At 44.6% G+C, this 21,752-nt stretch overlaps 2 protein-coding genes across 4 annotated transcripts in view; one reads left to right on the top strand and one right to left on the bottom strand.

The window, feature by feature from the left end:
* TYW1 (tRNA-yW synthesizing protein 1 homolog (S. cerevisiae)) overlaps nt 1–6,550 on the bottom strand; it is a 191,080-nt gene extending 184,530 nt beyond the window's left edge. For all 3 annotated transcript variants that reach the window (XM_021086357.1, XM_021086356.1, XM_003481010.4), the window contains exons 1-3: nt 6,350–6,550; nt 5,143–5,270; nt 3,951–4,088 (exon numbers count right to left, since the gene is read on the bottom strand). In XM_021086357.1, coding sequence (XP_020942016.1) covers nt 3,951–4,088; nt 5,143–5,270; nt 6,350–6,353 — 270 coding nt within the window. In that variant the 5' untranslated portion in view covers nt 6,354–6,550. The remainder of the gene's footprint in view (nt 1–3,950; nt 4,089–5,142; nt 5,271–6,349) is intronic.
* Nucleotides 7,422–14,517, top strand: SBDS (SBDS, ribosome maturation factor). Its single transcript, NM_001244393.1, has 5 exons — nt 7,422–7,777; nt 8,419–8,548; nt 9,876–10,076; nt 12,384–12,548; nt 13,503–14,517. The coding sequence occupies exons 1-5, from the start codon at nt 7,650–7,652 to the stop codon at nt 13,629–13,631; spliced, it is 753 nt and encodes a 250-aa protein (NP_001231322.1). The 5' UTR covers nt 7,422–7,649; the 3' UTR covers nt 13,632–14,517.

The following is a 21,752-nucleotide window of genomic DNA, read 5'->3' on the forward strand; positions in this document are numbered from 1 at the left end:
GCAACAGGTGAAGGACAAGGATCTGGCGCTGTCACTGCTATGGCTTGGTCGCTGCTGTGATGCAGGTTCGATCGCTGGCCCTGGAACGTCCGCATGCCTCAGGCACGGCCAAAAACCCAAAATTTATCCTTTTCCAATAGAAACTGGACTTCAGAGTAAACAAATAGATGCCCGCTCCACCCACCCCCCCCCCCGCCCCCCGCCCTGAAATTGAGTTGCTTCAGGATGGGGGCCGGTCATGGGAAAACCAACCCTGGGGGTAGAGGCTTAGACCTTTCTCGCCTTCTCACCCAGTGAGCAGAGGAGGGGCAGGAGGTGAAGTTCAATCAAAGAGGGCCAAGGCCAATGACTTAATTCAATCAGTCCTACTTAAATGACAGGGGTGGGGACACACCAATAGGCCGGAGGTAGATGGCCCAGATAGGACTGGAAGGGCCACCACCCCTCCCCTGAGACCTGCCCTCTGCGTCTCTTCCATTTGTCTTTCCAAGCTGCATCCATCAGAATAAACCAGGAAAGCGCTCGTGCAGCAATTCCCAGCCTTCTGTGCGTCGTTCTAGGGAATCGGCGAGCCTTAGGGGAGATTGTGGGAATTTACGGCTGGGCGGTCAGAAGTACAGGTGGCCCCTGGGACCTGGGGCAGGTGTCTCAGGGAGGTGTGACAATAACCTGGGTAGTCACTACCAGCGTCAGCTTGTTGCTGGGGAAAAACAAGTATCTGGTGTCAAAAAACACTGCCACGAGCCTCAGAGGTAAAGATTTGAGCCAGGAGCTCCCTTTGTGGCTCAGCAGTTAATGAACCCGACTAGGAGCTATGAGGATTGGGTTCAATCCCTGGCCTTGCTCAGTGGGTTAAGGATCCAACATCGCCATGAGCTGTGGTGTAGCTCACAGAGGCAGCTTGGATCCAGTGTTGCTATGGCTGTGGTATAGACTGGTGGCAACAGCTCCAATTAGACCCCTAGCCTGGGAACCTCCATATCCTGCGGGTTAGGACCTAAAAAAGGAAGAAAAAAAAAAAAAAAAAAAAAAGATTTGAGCCAAACCTGGAGGAAATGAGAGAGCAAGCAATGAGGCCACCCCCAGCAAAGGGACACATGAGTGAAAAGGGCCAAGGCAGGAGCACACGTGGAACAGAGGCTGATAAAAGCGGGGACAAAGGACGTGGGGAGGAGGTAACGGGACCCAGACGGGAGGGCCTCCGGGCACCGGGACGGTGCTGCCATTTACAATAAGTGCACGAGGGGGTCATCGCAGGGTTTGAACCAAGGTGACTAACGCGATTTCAGCTCAGTTCTCACAGGTCCTGTGGTTGCTCAGTTGAGCGGACGCTGAGGTCAGGGAGGTGCTGAACGGAGGAGCCCGAGGCTGAAAGGACCGCAGTAGCCCAGACAAAACAGGGGGGAGGGCAGCCGGGACCAGGGCAGCAGCCGTGAAGGTGGCAAGAGGTGGCCGGAAGCTGCGCCTATTCTAAAAGTAGAACACACGGGACTTGCTGACAGACTGGGTGCGGGCAGTCAGAAAAAGAGAAAAGTCCAAGGTTCTTTCTGAACTGGGCAACTGGAAGGATGACGTTGCCATTTATCGAAATGGCAGAGACTAGAGGGGGAAGAGGCCTGGGCAGGGAACTGGGAGCTGAGTCGGGAGCATGCTAATTTTGAGTCGCCTCCTACACATCCTATGAAGATCAGGGAGAGAATGGAACTCACTGAAATACACTCTTACATGCAAAGGATGCTACGAAAATGGAAAAGAATGGCATTTTTGCAGTTAAAACATGGGCAAACTAAATCATTCATAAAAAGGTTTGGAATTGAAATCCAAGAACCCAGAGTGTAAAGAAAAAATCAACAAAACTGTGAGAGAAAGAATGTGAGACATAAAGACCATCACGCCATGGCTCAGCAAAAACGAATCCAACTAGTATCCAAGAGGACACAGGTTCGATCCCTGGCCTTGCTCAGTGGGTTAAGGTTCTGGGGTTGCCATGAGCTGCAGTGTAGGTCGAAGATGTGGCTCGAATCTGGTGTTGCTGTGGCTGTGACCCACAGTTACAGCTCCTATTCGACCCTAGCCTGGGAACCTCCATATGCCGTGGGTGCAGCCCTAAAAAATAATAATAAAATAAAATGAAGACCATCTAAAAGGTCCAACGTCTGCTAACAAGAGTCCCAGAAATAAAGAACAGAGAAAATGGAAGGGAAAAAAGTTTACAAGAGAAATATTAGCAGAATTGATGAACACAAATCTTCAAAAGAGCCCAAGTATCCAATACAATAGCTGAAACAGACCCAACCTAGACACCTTCTCACAGAAGCTCCAAACATCAAGGATAAAGGAATGATTCTAAAAGCTTCCAAGAAGAGAGTGCCCATCATGGCTCAGTGGTTAATGAATCCGACTAGGAACCATGAGGTTGCGGGTTCGATCCCTGACCTAGCTCAGTGGGTCAAGGATCCGGTGTTGCTGTGAGCTGTGGTGTAGGTCGCAGATGTGGCTCGGATCCTGTATTGCTGTGGCTGTGGCGTAGGCTGGCGGTACAGCTCCCATTAGACACCTAGCCTGGGAACCTCCATATGCTTTGGGAGTAGCCCTAGAAAAGGCAAAAAAAGACAAAAAATAAAAGTAAAATAAAAAATAAAAGCTTCCAAGGAAAACAACAGCAAAAAAGCCACCTACAAAGGGATGAGGGGATTGACCTTGTCTGCTGAAGACAAGGAAGTAATATCTTCAAAGTTGTGCGGAAAAACTTTGACCAAGTGTTCCATACCCAGCTAGACATGATTCAATCAGACATGAAAGCCAAGGAGAAATTCGGGCGGCACCCCTTTAAGGAGGGCCATTTACCTTTTATCAACCAAGATGTGAGCAACAATATTAAGCTGCTGAGATCCGAAGAACAGACTCATAGAAGTCATTAACTTTTATCTAACTTGTTAGATAATCTAGAAACTCAGAACAAAGAGGTTAAAGAAATAAGCCCCAGGGGAACGAAAAACAGAAATGGTTAAAATAGATCCTCCAAAGAGTATTTTTCTTAGGAACTCTCTGTACACCTGGATTTGTTACCATCTGCAAGTATTAATTTGATATTTTTTAAAAATGTAAAAGCACACATAAAAGAGGCTGGGAATGAGATCTTTTACGAGTAACATAAAAGGACTTGGTTTTGGCGGCTCAGATTCTTTTCTGACATTTCCTCCTGCCTCTGCTGCTTAAGACTGAAGTTAATTCCAAGTACCTTCAATTAGGATGTGGAGCAAAGCACCAGCACTGAGAACTGAAAATCTTTTAAAAGGGCGTATTCTGCAAAACATCCACAAGAGGGCAGCAGATCCCTTTCTAATAGGCTACCGAAATATCGATATTGAGCATTTTTAAAATTCATTTTCAGTGTTAGCCTTAGAACCTTTTCCTAGAAAGCAATAGCTGCAACCTTCATAACAAAGAAGCAGGCAGCATCCAGCTCTAGTTAAGGCATCTTTCAGCTATGTATCTGCAGCCTGTATTTCACCTGTATTAGATAACGTGTCGTTAACACTTTTAACACTATCAGAAGTCAAAACACATTTCATTAAATAGATGTGTGAAGTTGTGAAAGTAAGGGCCCATCTTGGACACTACTGCTGCCATTTTTCACTATCCCCTATGTTTAGACCCACAGGCGCCAATAATGGAACTCCAAGTCTCCATTCCACTGAGCAGAAGCAAGCTTCAGGACAAAGACCTCTCAGGATAATGCCCACTAGACACCCCCTCATCAGTGACATTGGGCACAAGACATAAAACCCACCTACTGCCCCACAAAGGAAAAATGTAGGCTAGCAAAAGGAAAAAAGAAGATGAAAAGAGGTTAGACGACCACTTTGGGTCACTGGTACAGGGGGCTTTTCAAAGATTTGCTTAAAAGATCAGGCAACCCAAGGAAAAGTAGGATACAAAGTTCTCACCTTTGCTGTGCCAGTCTGGGAACCATAGAAAATCTTCACTCCAGACACAAAGACTTCCTTCCTTTCAAGAGAGAGAGAGCCATTGGTCATCAAATTCCGTGATGCATTTTGAACAGTCTTTTCCTGTGAGTTCTTGTCCTTGAAATAAACACAAAATCCATTAAATGTGACTCTTTTCCCAACTTCATTAGGACAGATACTGACCTTGATTTTATTATTATTCTCTTAATCTCTCGACTGTACTCCTTGTGTATTAACCCCTTCATATAATCAGGTTCTTTAAAGGGAGGGCGCACATTTCTTAAGACTATAACGACTGCTGCTCCCTCCAGGATCAAACTACGCATACTTTCATTCATAATACGTTGTAGTGGATCATTAATAGGAACTTATTTTCTGATTCTTAATTAGTGGAAAGAAAAGAGAAGACTATTACCCCTTAAAGGTGCTGAACAGGTTTGTTGCTTTTGCAAAAGTTTAATTTTTCATTCCAAAGTCTTCCTATATCTTAAGAAGACTTACACTGCCCATTCAAGACAAGGTAAACAACTTAGTCTATAAAAACCGACCAAAAAAATATTTCTGCATTAAAAAATACATCTAGAGGGCGTTCCCATCGTGCCGCAGCGGTTAACGAATCCAACTAGGAACCATGAGGTTGCGGGTTCGATTCCTGGCCTTGCTCAGTGGGTTAACAATCCGGCGTTGCCGTGAGCTGTGGTGTAGGTCGCAGATGCAGCCCGGATCCTGCGTTGCTGTGGCTCTGGTGTAGGCCGGTGGCTGCAGCTCCGATTCGACCCCTAGCCTGGGAACCTCCATATGCCGCGGGAGCGGCCCAAGAAATAGCTAAAAAAAAAAAAAGACAAAAAAAAAAAATATGTCTAGAGACCAAACATAAAAGTTCCTTTGAGGAGTTACAGCTGTGGCACGGGGGTTAAGAATCCGACTGCAGCAGCTCTGGTCACAGCAGGGGTGTAGGTTCCATCCCCAGCCCGGTGCCCTGGGTTAAAGGATCCAGCTTTGGTTCATCCCTGGCCCCAGAACTTCCTCATGCTGCAGACGCAGCCAAAAAATAAAAATTCCTTAGCTTTTCTGTACTTTTCTGGAAGCCTTAGAAAAAAATCTGCATTTTGAATTGTCTGTAAAAACCGACACCAAATACTTCCCTGTGAAAAAAAATAAGTCCACTTACCTGCTTCCTGATAACAATCTGGAAACATATCCAAAGGCTAAAGCCAAAGGCTAAGCCCAAATATATGTAAAACCTGTTTATCCATAATGATATCAAAGGCGAGGAGAAGTCCCACGTATCCAAAGGATCTAAATTTAAAATGATACATTAATGTAATTTTATTTAAAGCTACATAAACAAAGATACCCATCCTTATTTTAAAGGGGGAAAAAAACAAAGCAACCTTCATATTCAACAAATCAGCTAAGAAATATATAAAAAGCAACTCTAATAAAAACAACACATTATAGGAGTTCCCGTCCTGGCACAGGAAACGAATCTGACTAAACCATGAGGGTTCCATCCCTGGCCTTGCTCAATGGGTTAGGGATCCGGCGTTACTGTGAGCTGTGGTATGGGTCGCAGACGTGGCTCCGATCTGGCTTTGCCGTGGCTGTGGCATAGGCCGGCAGCTACAACTCTGATTCAACCCCTAGCCTGGGAACCTCCATATGCCACGGGTGAAGCCCTAAAAAAAAAGGCAAAAAAGAAAAAAAAAAAAAAAACAAACAAAAAACAACACATTATGTGGTAACGTGATATAATTCTGACTGTAATGCTAATTCAAAAAATATATAAAATTTTATTTCATTTGGTTATAGCATTCGGAAAAGAATGAACATAAAGTCAAAACACTTTATGTGGAATTATACTAATTAACCAAGTTAATTTTGTTTTGTTATGCTGCTCCATAAGAAAACCCTAAAATAAAACCGAAAGTATTCTTTTTTTAATTTTATTTTTAGAGACCAAGAGCTACTTGCACAAGTAACTGACCTCAAGTCCCACTTTTTAAAGGGAGCTATGGATGGACCTGGCCTTAAATGCTGAACTTGGGGGCAATTTTAAAAGCCGAAATCTAAAATTGGGGGTTTACAGGTGCTACTCCATCCTAGAAAGGACCAAAAGTCCTCAACACCCGTGGGTGAGGGGGAGAGGCGGTTTTTTCTGCCCTTTACATGAGTTTAGGGGCATAGGTCTATACTCATCTCCTAGCCTCAAAAGGCCAAAGCCAGGTCACAAGCAGGGATCAGTCCTCCCTTGTCCTCAGCAACACTGGTCCCAGGGTGAGAAGGTCAACGTATTCCGGGGGAAGGGGCCCGAGGGTCTCAGAAAAACGGCTCTCTCCCTTCCCGCCCCAGGAATCTTGCCCGCTGGGGGCCCTTACCCATTCTTCTTAGAGCCCAAGTCCTGCGGCGCGACTGGAGCCCAGGACAGCGGACCTAACAAACCTAGCGTCCGGCGCGAATACTGGGAAACCGCCAGAACCTCCTTGTAGCATTAGCCGTGTGCCCAGAGCCTGAGAAACTGGGGGCAGCCATGCCATTCGCAGGCCTGTCTGGATTGGCTCAGAGGGGGAAGGGGCGGGCCCAGAGGCGAGCTCCGCTCAGAGCTTGGTGAAAAGAAACCGGAGAGCTCCCGGCCCCGCTCGGATTGGCTCAGAGGGAAAAGGGGGCGGGCCCAGAAAAAACACCGCCCAGAACTTGGTGAGTGTAATCCAGAGCACTCCCGGCCCCGTCGGATTGGCTCAGAAAGGGAAGGAATGGGCCCAGAGAAAAGCCCTGCCCAGGGCTCCGAGAATGGAAACTGGAAAGCTCCTGCACACTCAGGAATCCGCATAGAGGAGGGAACGGACTTTGAGAAAAGCCGAATTAGACAGGAGTGATTTAGGGGAAAAAATGGGGGGTGAGGAGCGTTAAAAGAGACTAAGGGCATAATCAACCGAATGCAATTTGTGATCCCATTTGAATCTCAGTTGAAACACACCAACTGTAAAAAAGGCATTATTTAGGGTAAATTTGATTGTGAGTTGGCTAGGAGGTGTTATTAGGGGATTATGGTTAATCTTGTTAGGTGTATCTGTTGGAAGTTTCACTATTTAAAGCTAAAACCACAAGATGATTTGCTTTAAAATGCTCCAACCAAAAAAAAAAGAGGGAGAATGAAACAAGAAAAGCAAAATATTGATAATTGTTGGAAAGAATGATGGGTACATGGGGGCTCATTACACTTTTCTCTAAGTATTTTGTGTTACAATTTTTATATAAGGTAAAGTTAAGGGGGGCGTGGCCCTGAACTCCCGGAACTATGAGGCACCGGCGTCAGAGTTTCCACCCGGTCCCCAAACATCTCCACCAGCCAATCAGAGCTCTTTGGTTCTTTCGCGAAAGTAAATTACGTCAAGGAAGAGCGCTACTCTTTCCGGCGCCGAATGATGTCGTAAAAGCCACAATGCGCAGGCGTTTTTGCCCCCTCTTCCTCGCGCGGTTCCCGCAACACCTGACGCCTGCGCAATAAGTCAGCTGGGTGTATTGGGGTGGCCCGCGAGGGTGTTAGTCACTGCGTCGCCCAGTCTGCGGGCGTGACTGTGCCGCTCGCCGGGTGGTTACATCGAGGCGCAGGTGGCCTCAGGCCGGCGGCGCGGGTTTACCTTGGTTCGCCGGTCCCAAGGTCGCTGAGTGGCCGCGATGTCGATTTTCACCCCCACCAACCAGATACGCCTGACCAATGTGGCTGTGGTACGGATGAAGCGAGCCGGGAAGCGCTTTGAAATCGCCTGCTACAAAAATAAGGTCGTCGGCTGGCGGAGCGGCGTGTGAGTGACCCTCTCCCTCCGATCCCTGGCGGGAGCTGGAGCTGATAGCCTTGGAGCCCACCTCCCTCTGGTTGTCTAATGAGTTTGCCATGCTGGGGTCTTGTCAGGGAAGGAAGTGGGAAGTTTACTCCTGCTGCTCGCGCTTAGCGTCTAAAGCGAACGTTCTCTTTTTTGTTTTGTTGGTGTGGTTTGGGGTTTGGTTTTTGCTTTTGCTGTAATGTCATAAAAGCTACGGCCAAGAAACCCTTCTAATTGTGGTTCTTTTCTCGGAATGATGATCAAGGCAAAGGTCGTAGTCTTCCAGGTACTTCTATAGTTTGTGCATGTCACAGATCTAAGCCCAGTAATTTAACTAGAGTGCGTAGCATATTCACTGCTGCCATCTAGAGAACGGAATTCCTTGGCGGCAGCCTGACCCCACCCCTCAGTGATTCACGCATATTCCCACGATGTTTTTCCCCAGTGAGTAAATGTGAATACAAATGGAGTTCTCAATTTGGAAAACGTTCCCCGGGCACCAAGGGTCGTTTAGAAGTAGTTGTTTCTTACTATTTGTATCGTTGCCGTCTTGGATTTATATGTGAACGAACTTCCAAGTTGCAAAAGTATTTATTTAGGACTTTCTCTCCTGTTCTCACAAGGGAAAAAGATCTTGATGAAGTTCTACAGACCCACTCAGTGTTTGTAAATGTTTCTAAAGGTCAAGTTGCAAAGAAGGAAGATCTCATCAGTGCATTTGGAACAGATGACCAGACTGAAATCTGTAAGCAGGTGCGTTCTAACCACTGCAGCATAATCGACCCTAATATCCATTTGTGGTGTAAGTACTTAGAGATAGGTTAAACTTTAAAGTATTATTTTTAGCAATTATTTTCTCCTGCTGTATAGCAGTGGAAACTATTTCTAGTCACTTATGATAGAGCATGATAATGTGAGAAAAAAGAATGTATATGTGTATGTGTGACTGGGTCACCTTGCTGTACAGTAGGAAATTAACAGAACACTCTAAACCAGCTATAATGGAAAAAAATAAAAATAATTAATAAAAATAAGTATTATTTTGGGGTTGGTTACTTTTTTTTGTTTTTTTGTCTTTTGAGGGCCCCATCCACACCATATGGAGGTTCTCAGGCTAGGGGTCCAATCGGAGCTGCAGCTGCCAGCCTACACCACAGCAACTTGGGATCTGAGCTGTGTCTTCGACCTACACCACAGCTCACGACAAACACCGTATCCTCAACCCACTGAGTGAGGCCAGGGATCAAACCGCAACCTCATGGTTACTAGTCAGGCTCGTTAACCACTGAGCCACAATGGGAACTCTAAAATAAGTATTATTTTTTGGAATGAACAGTTACCATGAAGTAATTTGGTGTTTACAGCATCATTTTTAGTAATTCAAGACATGGATATTTTTGTCAAAGCTGCCCCAAATTAGATTTCCTACTAAACTGCCTTATTTCATCCATTTATGTATTTTTATTGTAACATAACTGAAAATAAAATTTTAAGTATTTCATCATTTACACCCTTCACTAAGATTACTTTTACCCCTCCCCTCACCTAAATGAGTATGATTTTAGAACAAGATAATCTGGTGCATCCTTTAAGCAAAGCTCAAATTACTGCCAAGTATCAGTATCAGAGAATGAAATTTAATTCTAATTTTAGTTTTAATTTTCTCCCCAGTTATTAATTCCATGGTCAGTTAGCCAATAATGTGAAATAAAGACATTGCTTTCTTGGAGTTCCTGTCTCAGCGCAGTGGAAACAAATCCGACTAGGAACCATGAAGTTGTGGGTTCGATCCCTGGCCTTGCTCAGTGTGCTAAGGATCTGGCGTTGCTGTGAGCTGTGGTGTAGGTTGCAGACGCGGCTTGGATCCCGCGTTGCTGTGGCTCTGGCGTAGGCTGGTGGCTACAGCTCCGATTCGACCCCTAGCCTGGGAACCTCCATATGCCGTGGGAGCGGCCCAAGAAATAGCAACAACCAAAAGACAAAAAAAAAAAAAAAAGATATTAAAAAAATGAAGACATTGCTTTCTTAAACTCGTTGGGGTTTTGGTTTTGTTTTTTTGTTTTTTTGGTTTTTTTTTTAGATTTTGACTAAAGGAGAGGTTCAGGTGTCTGATAAAGAACGACATACACAGCTGGAGCAGATGTTTAGGGACATTGCAACTATTGTGGCTGACAAATGTGTGAACCCTGAAACAAAGAGACCGTACACTGTCATCCTTATCGAGAGAGCCATGAAGGACATCCACTATTCAGTCAAACCCAACAAGAGTACAAAACAGCAGGTGAGTGGGTTTTTACTGTCATCAAAAACCCTCCGTGAAAATCAGTGTTCCCTGAGGAAAATAAAGTAATCAGTCCGTAATAACAAGATGGTGCTACTTGGAAGCAAGAGGGTAGGAGGTTTGGGGAGAGAGGAAGGAAAGGACAGGAGGTTTAGAGAGGAGTGGTGGGATTTTTTTTAACCAAACTCAAATGTACGAGGATTCATTTTCCTATTGAAGTCAGACCTTGAAAGATAAAACTTGGATTTTTAAAGAATCATTTTTAACTCCACCTGTTAGAATTTTTATTATTTTTAGATGACACACACGATGAATGTCACTGTTTTAAAGCATACAATTCAGGAGTTCCCTTCGTGGCGCAGTGGTTAACAAATCTGACTAGGTTTCAGGTTCAATCCCTGGCCTTGCTCAGTGGGTTAAGGATCCGGTGTTGCCGTGAGCTGTGGTGTAGGTTGCAGACGCGGCTCGGATCCTGCGTTGCTGTGGCTCTGGCGTAGGCTGCTCAGATCCCAAGTTGCTGTGGTGTAGGCTGGCAGCTGTAGCTCCCATTGGACCCCTAGCCTGGGAACCTCCATATGCCACGGGTGCAGTCCTAGAAAAGACAAAAAAAAAAAAAAAAAAAAAAAAAGCATACAATTCAATCAAAAAAAAAAAAAAAAATCAAACGGAAGTTCCCATCATGGTGCAGTGGAAACTAATCTGGCTAGGAACCATGAGGTTGTGGGTTCAATCCCTGGCTTTGCTCAGTGGGTTAAAGATCCAGCGTTGCTGTGAGCTAGAATGTAGATAGCAGAAGCGGCTCAGATCTGGCGATGCTGTGGCTGTGGTATAAGCCGGTAGCTGTAGCTCCTATTCACCTCCTAGCCTGGGAACCTCCACATGCTGCATGCGTGACCCTAAAAAGCAAAAAAAAAAAAAAAAAAAAGCATAGAATTCAATCGTGTTATTCACAAGTTTCTGCAACCCTCCCTACTACCTAATTTGAGAATGTTTTCATCTCCCCACAGTGAAATCCTTACCTGTCAACTACAAATTTTATTTCTGTTTCTATGGACTTGTCGAGTCTGTACCTTTCATATAAATGGAATCATACAATATGTGGCCCTTTCAAGATTTATCCGTGCTGTAGCACAAGGCAGTACTTTATTCCTTTTTAGGACTGAATTGTATGGAAACGCTTTTTGTTCATTCATCAGTCAATGGTCAGTTGGGTTGTTGCCACTTTTTAGCGACTATTGATAATGCTGCTATGAAATTCATTACAAATTTTAGTGGGGACCTATATTTCCCTGTCTCTCTACCCGGGAGTGGAATCGATAGGGCATGTGGTACCTGCATTTAACCTTTTGAGGAATTGCCCAACCATTTTCCAAAAGAGCTGGGTCTTTTTACATTTCCCCAGTCAGTGCACAAGGGCTCCAGTTTTTCCACATCTTCAATGATGTTTGTTATTGTCCACCTTTTTGATTATAGCCATCCTGGGAGTATCATTCTGGTCTTGACTTGCATTTCCCTAATGATGGATGGTTTGAGCATATTTTCATGTGTTTATTGATATATTGACCCTCTGTCTTCTTTGAAGAAATCACTCTTCAGATCCTTTGACCATTTTTCAGTTGATTGCCTTTTCATTATTGAGTTGCAAGAGATCTTTATATATTTTATGCTAGTACCTTATCAAATGTATGATTTGCCAGTGTTTTCTCATATTCTATGGGTTATCTTTTCACTTTCTCAGTCAGTAGTGTTTTGTTTTTTTTCGTGTGTGTGTGTGTGTGTGTGTGTGTGTGGAGGGCACATGGAGTTCCCGTGCCAAGGCTTGAATCTGAGCCAGAGGTGTGACCTATGCCACAGTTGTGGCAACACCAGATCCTTAACCCACTGCACCAGGCTGGGGAGCGAACCCCCATCCTGGCACTGCAGAGACACCATCCATCCCGCTGCCCCACAGCAGGAACTCAATGGCAGTTTTTTGAAGCACTAATGTTTTTCATCTTAAAGTCCAGTTTATCTGGTTTTTTTTTTTTTCCCCTTTGGTTGCTTACATTCTTCTTGTCATCTCAGAAACTTCATCCAGTCCAGCTAGATGGAAACTGCTTTGTTTTGTTTTGTATTTTGGCCACACTCACAGCATGTGGAGTTCCCAGGCCAGGCATGGAATTCGAGCCGCAGTTGCTGTAATGCTGGGTCCTTAACCTGCTGTGCCACTTGGGAGCTTCTGGGAACTGCTTTATTTTGAATACCTTCCACGATAACGCAGCAGAAGAAACAAAGACAGTGCAGATGTTGTCATTTTTGTGTTGCTAGGCTTTGGAAGTGATAAAGCAGTTGAAGGAGAACATGAAGATAGAACGTGCTCACATGAGACTGCGGTTCATTCTTCCAGTGAACGAAGGGAAGAAGCTGAAAGAAAAGCTCAAGCCTCTGATCAAGGTTATTGAAAGTGAAGACTACGGTCAACAGCTGGAAATTGTAAGATTAACACACTGCTGTTTCTTTACTTCCGTGTTACTGAAACGTCGATCTTCTAGTCGTAAATTTCACAAACAGTTAGAAGGTGTGACTAGTAAGACATTTGCAGAAACAGCCTTAGCTAGAATTCGGGGAAAGGTCAAGGTCCACATCAAACCAGACCACTTACAACTTTGGTTTGTTGGTTAAATTAATCATGATGACACGACGTGGGTCGTCTTCATTTTCGGTGAGGAAAGATCTTTTACAGTGAGTTTGCTATTAGGAGGAAATTGGAACTAAGCCTAAAAGTTTGTCCATTTCATTTACCACACAGCAATTTAAAGAAGCAGCAAAAAGCCTCATTTCTTTGGGTCTTCACCGGACCCCCCAGACTTAGAGCACCTTCAGCTGTCTGCAAATACCTGTCTCAGAGCTAGACAGCTTCCTGACAGATGAGTGAGCTCCAGAGCATTGGTTGTTGAGCTTTCCACTCTAGCCGTGAGCAACACTCTGACACTCTCTGAAGTTCTAAAATCTGCAAAACTTTGCTCCTAGTTTTTGAATAGGCCTTCTGGCTTCTTGGTTTTATTGCTTCAAATGTGTTTACAAAGAGGTGATTTCATTGCACCGTACCTTCATGCTGAATTGTAGAGTGAAAAGGACCAGAGTCCTCTAATGCAGCCGCTACATTTTACAGCTAAGGAATCTAGAACAGTCCTAGGCGTCTAGAAAAGCCAGGAGGTTAATGCCTGTCCCAGGGCCTGCATGTGTACTTAGGGGCAGAGGCTGGGCCAGAAGCTGTGCAGAGGCTGGGCCCATTGTCCTGTGCATTGTCTTGTCTGATGCGCCTAGAACTGCGGTTGTAGAGAGATCTGGAAAGTGTGGTGTGTTCATCTCAGAGGAAGTTAAACGGTGTCCCTTCTGTTGGATTGCTCTTCCTCGTGTGGTCAACAGCTGTGGTAAATGTTTCAGGTGTGTCTCATCGACCCCGGCTGCTTCAGAGAAATCGATGAGCTGATAAAAAAGGAGACGAAAGGCAAAGGTTCTTTGGAGGTGCTCAACCTGAAAGATGTCGAAGAAGGAGATGAGAAATTCGAGTGACAGTCTCCAGTGTCTTCAGCTGGCCAACACTAAAGCGTTTTCGTTTCCCACAATCCTGTTTTCTTTCTGTGATCTGCCAAAAACTTGCTCGGAAGGTTTGATGTTTTTCCATCTTTGTGGCAAACATGTATTCAAAAAGACTTTCCTAAGTAAGTGTTATAATGTGGGATTGATGTAGTTTTAATTATAAAACGGGGTTTTAGGCAAAAGTGAAAAATCTAAGATAAAGCCCGGAGTAGCATCTCGTTGCTGCCGTAGGCCTTTGTAGCTTTCCAGGGTGAAAGTCATTCCAGACAACCCTTGTGGATAAAAAGTACATTGTACACTGGGAGGATGTATCTGTATGACAGAAAGGAAGTATTTGCCAGAAAAGAAAATACAGAGTGTCTAATTCCTACCTAAAAGAAACTCGTGTATGGGGGAACTCTGTCGTGACATCGTGACCTAATAGAAAGCCTGGATGGTAACTTCCTGATTATCTGAAAAATAGATGTATGATGAGTGAGCAGGACTTAAATAATATTCATCAGACATGCTGCCATAACCTAGATTATAGTCATTTTTAATTCTCAAAGTTTATAATATATATTACTAGAGCTGAAATTATATGCAATCAATAAAACCACTTTTTATTTTTGTTAAACTATGGCTTGTATTTCTAGACAGCTTCCTAACTCCCTTTCTTTTCTCTGCTTCTTGTTTGGTAGGATTGGAGAGTTCTTAGCAGGACTTAATTCAGTATGAGGAATGCTCAGAACAGGGCCTGTTCTGTTAAATACCTGGTAAATCTTAGCTACTATTATCTGAGATATAGTTGAACTTAAGTATTTTAGTATTTGAACACTTAAATAGACAGTGTGCAAGTTTTTCAAAATCTCCTTTTCTTTGGAGTTCCTGCTGTGGTGCAGCGGGATGAGCAGCGAGCATCTCTGGAGCACTGGGACTCAGGTTCAGTTCCCAGCCCGGCACAGTAAGTTCAGGATCCAGCGTTGCCACGGTTGCAGCGTAGGTTGAAACCTCAGACCCGAGAAGTCCATGTGCCATGGGGCAGCCAAAAAAGAAAAAAAATCTATTTGTCTTCAAAAGAGATAGTGTAGAATACAGAGTAGGGCTTCACTCAAAATGACCATGCAGATGTATTTCGTGGACAGCAGTTTTCAAATGAAAAAAGAGTTCTTCCCTTGAACAGGTTCTGATTGGTTTTCTAAGCACATAGAATTTGCTGCTAATTCAAGTTCCCAGAAATGCCCCTTTTACAATAATTTCAATAGATATTATGAAGTCAGAATTTTTTCTCTTCATGTTCGAAGCGTTCTGGTTTGATAATTTGGGAATACGCACTGGTGTGAATGCCGAAATTGAACTGTTTTGATAACAATCTCTAAGTAACCCCCTCACTGGTTCCATTTTACTTAGACAGTTTATTGTTTGACAAAGTAATCTAAATTTGAAGTCCCGGGAAATAATTTTAACCGGTGAGGTTTATACTTTATTTCTAGCCACAACAGTGAGAGCAGTGTTTCAGGTTGAAAGTGGTAATTGCTAAAAAATGTTCAAGGGCTGCATCTCCAGCAGAAAAGGAGAAGGTTTCGCCAGCATTGCCTTAAGTTTCTCCCATCCTCATACTCATGTCTTCTAAAGCCGGAACCTCAAGGAGTGTCAAATGTAGATCCATCTGAGTCATGTTCCTGAACCTATAAAAAATAAAAAAATTTACCTTCTACTAATTGTCGTTCGTAATCATCTTCCCACTGCTGAAATGGATTGCCTCAGGGCTTATCTCTTTGTTTGGCATTTTCCATGCAAGCTTTTTTGTGCACATTTGGTCAGAGTGAGGTTGCAGATTAAGCTGCTTCTGTTGGCTCAGCTTTTTTCTGGGCAGCTTCCCTGGTCCCACACAGTTACTTGCTCCCAGCCTCCATAACCTCATACCACTCTGAACTGCCCTCATTTGGCCCTACCTCGTATTCCAGAGAGCTGCTGAAACGCCCGCCTGACACACCCGATTGGGGGCAGGAGATGAGCCAGTTGTGTGTGTGCCCCCCATGGTTTGGATCTAGTGGTTGTGGAGTAAATATCTGAGGACTGAGAAGCATGCTCTCCGGCGGGGCGGGGGTGGGGAGGGTCCCCTGCCATCAGCAGTGAGGACGAGTAATGACAAATTTGGCTGCTAATGACTTTTTTTTTTTTAGGGCCGCACCTGTAGCATATGGAAGTTCCCAGGCTAGGGGTGGAATTGGAGCTGCCGCTGCTAGCCCACACCACAACAAGGCCAGATCCAAGCCACATCTGCGGCCTACGCCACAGCTCACAGCAATGTCGGATCCTTAACCCACTGAGCGAGGCCAGGAATCAAACCCACATCCTCACGATACTAGTCAGGGTCTTAACCCGCTGAGCTACAACGGGAACTCCAAATGACTTTTTCAAATCCACCATTAAAGCTCGATTGAGTTTTTGTCAGCTCAGCTAGAGCTTCCCACTGTTCACAGCCATGCACGCTGGTGTGCCACGGGTGGTTTCTGTCTGTGCAGATGCCCTCAGCCCTCAGGGCTTTGTCTCTGCCTGCAAACAGCCCCTCTCATTTACCACAGGGTGTCATGCACACGTGTTCCATGGGCTGTGATGGGGGGAGGCATCAGCCCCACATCCCATTGCAACCTACCTGCTTCCTCCAGGCCCCCATCATAAGGTCCCTATGATTTTGGTAGCAGCCAGTTTCCTTATTTATAGTTTTTTGTGTACCTGCTCTTAGATTATTGAAATTTAAGGTATTGACTCTTTGAAAATAATTTTCTGCTGCTGCACATACACTAGAGGTGGTTGTGAATACATAGTTGGCCACTAATAGTATTAACGGCTGAGATGATGAGAGCCATTGCTTTTCATCTCCACGTGACTATTAGTGGTACCTACAAAACGAATGCATCTAAATGTAATTTTAGAGCGGCACCTGTTCTCCTGAGCTAAGAGTCTAATCCTGACCAAATTCTTTCTCAGCTTGGATATTCCAAAAACAGTTTCACAGCACTGTGAGCAAACATGCTTGAGTGGCCCAGAGCCCCTTCCAAACACCCCACGAAGAGTCATCAGCTTCACCAAATTCCTACATATTTTTGGTTGGGAAAGAATGGAGATAAATGGTGAATGGAGTCGAAAAGAACAGAGTCCTTTCTACTGCAGAGAGGAGCGGACCTGTCCTCTGTACTCAATACCACTCGTATCTGAGATTTTTCTGCCCGGAGAGCTGGCCACTTTAATGCCAAAAGAGTCTTGAGTGGCACTCTCACTGGGGCAGACAAGCATGGTTGTCGTGCTTTTGAAGGAAAGGGGCCACAAGTTCATTCATTTGTCACTGTTGTGCAGAGATAGAAACGATCAAGACTGGGAATCTTGCAGGTAAATCAAAGTAAAATAGTTTGGGGTTTAAAGTTAAAACTGCAGGAGTTCCCGTCGTGGCGCAGAGGTTAACGAATCCGACTAGGAACCGTGAGGTTGCGGGTTCGATCTCTGCCCTTGCTCAGTGGGTTAACGATCCGGCGTTGCCGTGAGCTGTGGTGTAGGTTGCAGATGCGGCTCGGATCCCGCGTTGCTGTGGCTCTGGCGTGGGCTGGCAGCTACAGCTCTGATTCAACCCCTAGCCTGGGAACCTCCATATGCCTTGGGAGCGGCCCAAGAAATAGCAAAAAGACAAAAAATAAAAATAAAAAATAAAAGAAAGCTAAAACTGCAGATTACAGAAAGGTTTGGGGCATACATTGGTGTGACAAAGGGGAAGAGGGAAGCATTTCTTAATGAAATGGGTATAAAGAGATAATTCTGTAAAGTTTGAATGAGCTACTGCCTGGCTTTCTCAGATGTGGTGATTGTTCAGGAGTTCAATAATTTTGTTAAACAGGCTGCCCTAAGTAAGATTTCATATTAGTATAGAATATTATTTTTAAAAGGGCTTATCAAAGGAGATGCCATCGTGGCTCAGCAGTAACAAACCTGACTAGTATCCATGAAGACTCAGGTTCGATCCCTGGCCTTGCTCAGCAGGTTAAGGATCTGGCGTTGCGGTGAGAAATGGTGTAGGTCACAGACAACTTCCATATGCCGTGGGTGGGGCATTAAGACAAAACAAAAAACAAAAAAAACAAAACAGGGTTTGTCAGAGTTCCCAGGTGGCCTAGCAGGTTAAGGATCTGATGTTATCACTGCTGTGGCTTGGGTTCAGTCCCTGGACAGGGAAGTTCTGCATGCTGCAGGTGCAGCCAAAAAGAAAAAAAAAAAGGAGGCTTGTTATCACTGCAGTTGGGATTTGCTTTTGAGTAAAAACCAGTTAAAGAACACTACAACCGTGTAAAGTAGGAACATTTGTGTTACCAAATCAAGCAAAAAGAGCTTGATGGATCTTCTCGAGATACAGAAGGTATAACTTGAAATATTCATGAAACTTCCCTTGGAGGCTCGTCTAAGAAAGACAGACATCCTCCAGAGCAGTGAGTACCAGGTACAAAGAGGCCATTCTGACTTCATTCAGGAAAGCTGAGTGAGCCTCCGGTATTAAGTGGGTGTGAATACAGAAGATAAACTTCTTGCAACTATGAACCCCCCCAAACCAGAGTCAAGGGCCCTCATTCTCAGGTGTCAGTTCACCCCAAAGCTGATGTTCACAGAGGCAACTTTACACAGTGTATTCTTGCGTCAGAAAAGTCAGACATTCACCCACAGTAGTTCATTTTCCCAAGCAACCCGCAGAAGCGTTAGTCCTTAATAAAATGTCCCCAAACTCCAAGATCCTTACTGTCAACGAGTCCCAAAGTTTATGAGAGCAATAGCATAAACATTTTTATTACATGTTTAGCATAAGATTTGTGTGTATGTGTGTGTGTGTGTGAATTGTTTAGAAAATTTGTTATGGCCACACCCTCAGCACATGGAGGTTCCCGGACCAGGGACTGAATCTGAGCCCCAGCTACACCACCAGATCCTTCAACTCACTGTGCCAGGCTGGAAATTGCACCCACAGCTCAGCAGCAATCCCAGCTGCCGCAGTCAGATTCTTAACCCCCTGCACCACAACAGGCTTTCTGCCATACAGAACTGTGAGGTAACAAGTTTATGCATTTTAAACTGCTAAGTTGGAGCAAATGTGTTACGAAAGAAGTAGAAACAAAATGTTCTGGATATTTCGATATGGTGAACAAAATAATGGGTGATTTGCTCAATGACCCCTGTGTTATTGATTGTATATCTGAGTTGGACTCCTACATCATAACATGGAGAAAATTAATTTTGCATGAATTATAGGACTAAGTGTAAAAATAAAATCAGGAACATGTTAGAAAATACAGGAAAATACCTGAAAGAGGCTTTTTTTTTTTTTTTTTTTGTCTTTCGCACAGGAGTTATATGGAAGTTCCCAGGCTAGGGGTAGAATCAGAGCTGTAGCCACAGCCACAGCAATGCTGGATCCGAGCCCTCTCTGCGACCTACACCACAGCTCACAGCCGAATCCTTAACCCACTGAGCGAGAGTGGATCGAACCTGCGTCCTCATGGATGCTGGTCAGATGTATTTCCACTGAGCCACAACAGGAGCTGCCTGAACGAGGCATTCTTAAGGAAAACAGAACCTACAAAATTATAAAGGAAAACAATAAGAGATTTAACCACATAAAAAAGCAGAATGTCTCAATGACAAAAGATAGCTCAAGAGAGTTTAGAGAAAATATGATTGAAAGTAAAATAAACATTTAAGACAGGTGGGATGCCAACAAATCAGGACAAACCAATAAAAAAAGTCCTTAGGCTCAACCCCAGGCACTAGAGATAAATGCAAAATAAGACGGTCAGCTTCTCTCAGAGAAATGCAAAATAATGAAAAGTCTTTTTCTAGCCATCGTATTGAGCAAAACGTAAAAGATTAATTCTGATACTGGTGAGGGGGTATCAGTGTGGGGGAGGGACCAAGGGAACAGGCATTTTCACACGTTTACTGATGGAAGTGTAAGTTGTTACACCTTTCAGGAAAGCAACCTGGTGGTATGTTTAAATTTTTAAGTATGTGTATCTTACCTTTAGGTATCTATCCTCCAGAAATAAAATTATCTAAATTTTAAGGGTATGTATACACGGATGTTTTCTATGGAGAAGACTTAAAAATAACTATCAATAGCACATAGTTAAATAAGTTGAGATCCCTCCTTATTGTAAAGTATTAAGTAGTTTTTATAAATGAGACATATCTCCGGGTTCTATAGAGACCTAATATTCCATAATGTCCGTGATAATAGAAAGTAGAGGAGTTCCTGTCATGGCTCAGGGGTTAACAAACCCGACTGGTATCCATAAGGATGAGGGTTTGATCCCTGGCCTCACTCAGTGGGTAAAGGATCCGGTGTTGCCTTGAGCTGTAGTGTAAGTTGCAGACAAGGCACTGATCCAGAGTTGCTGTGGCTGTGGTGTAGGCCAGCAGCTGTAGCTCCAATTTGACCCCTAGCCTGGGATCTTCCATATACTGCAGGTGCAACCTGAAAAAGACAAAAAAAAAAAAAAAAAAAAGAAAGAAAGAGGCAGATGTGGTGGGGTGGGCAGAGAAGCCCATCACGGAGCAGTGCATTATGGTTTCATCCCGTTCTTGTCCCTTTTTCGGAGGTGTAGGGACGAAGACTTTTCCAGCTGGGTTCTTTAGCGGTTTGCATAGTTTAATTGACACAAGACGGATGAGCAGAAGAAAAGCAAATTGAATTGCAAACATAAAGGAACCCACACAAACATGAGGCTCAAAGTGACCAAAGCAGGCAGCTTTTAAGCAATAAATTCATGAAGCAACAAGACGAAGGGGTTGGGGCTTGGGGTAGCAAATTAATGAAGAAACAGTGTTTCTACAGCCCTGTGGTCCCTAAATCCTGTCTCTGATTATAATATACCTTCTACCCTCCTGGTCCAGAGGGGTCACGGTTCATGTGGGAGACTACTGCTTTCAGGAGGACAAAGGAGGTCAAGGTGTCTTCCTTGCAGTGACTCCTTTTTTTTTTTTTTTTGTCTTTTTAGGGCTACGCCCAAGGCATATGGAGGTTCCCAGGATAGAGGTTGAATCGGAGCTACAGCTGCTGGCCCATGCCACAGGCACAGCAACACCAGATCTGAGCCACGTCTGCAGCCCCCGCCACAGCTCATGGCAATGCCGGATCCTTAACCCACTGAGTGAGACCAGGGATCGAACCCGCAACCTCATGGATGCTAGTCAGGTTCACTAACCACTGAGCCATGATGGGAACTCCAGAAGTTTGTTTTTTTTAAATAAGCTTTTTGGTAAATTTAGAAAGACATCCAATCTTTATTCTCATCCATGTTCCCTTTCAAGGATCTCTTCCGCCCTGCCCTTTGAAAACCCTGGGAAACTTCCCTGGTTCTGGGAACTTGAGGTCTTAAACTCTGTCCCTTGTGTGACCAGGACCTTAACAGATGACCCTGGCCCTAGAGAGCAAGTTGCAAGAGCAAAAAGCCCAAGAAGGAATGTGAGTTGTTTCATATCGAGGTCCTGCACCTCGCTGGGGCACTAGGAGGTCCGGATGCTGTGAGGCTACTTAGGACAGCCGCCGGGGAAGCCGGGGAGCATTTATAACACAAATCACGCAGAGACAGGAGGTGGTAGAAGGTTCCCAGTGAAAGGGGAGGAGAGGAGGGTTTGGAGTAGAACACCTGCTTCTCGCCACAGTTCACCTCGCCAGGGGCAGACAGTGTGAGCTAGCCCTGACCTTGCTTCCTGTAGCTCTCCTCCAAGGCTGAGTTCAGCCCAGGCATTCGGTGCCAGTGAAACAACTGCCACATTTTCTTGTCCTTGAGTCTCATGACATGGATCTTAGATCTACGTCTTTATTTATTTATTTATTTGGGCCTCACCCACAGCATGTGAATGTTCCCAGGCCAGGGATCGAAGCCAGGCCATAGCAGTGACCACACCAGATCCTTAACCCACTGAGCCAACAGGGAACTCCCGAATCTCCTTTAATCAGTCTTTGAATGTTCTGCCTTTCTCCAAATAGTCTAGCCTATTGTAAACCACAGAAGGGCAAACAAGCAGGGCATCCTACATGGACATTTTTGGAGCAACCCATTTTCTATCATTTTC

This window comes from Sus scrofa, chromosome 3, assembly GCF_000003025.6.
Source record: "Sus scrofa isolate TJ Tabasco breed Duroc chromosome 3, Sscrofa11.1, whole genome shotgun sequence".
Taxonomy (NCBI): Eukaryota; Metazoa; Chordata; class Mammalia; order Artiodactyla; family Suidae; genus Sus; species Sus scrofa.

Bases quoted from the DNA above. Each gene is read 5' to 3' on its own strand.
- SBDS (NM_001244393.1), top strand. From the start codon at position 7,650: ATGTCGATTTTCACCCCCACCAACCAGATACGCCTGACCAATGTGGCT. The intron at 8,549-9,875 runs GTGCGTTCTAAC...TTTTTTTTTTAG, and splicing joins AGACTGAAATCTGTAAGCAG to ATTTTGACTAAAGGAGAGGT. The intron at 12,549-13,502 runs GTAAGATTAACA...TAAATGTTTCAG, and splicing joins ACGGTCAACAGCTGGAAATT to GTGTGTCTCATCGACCCCGG.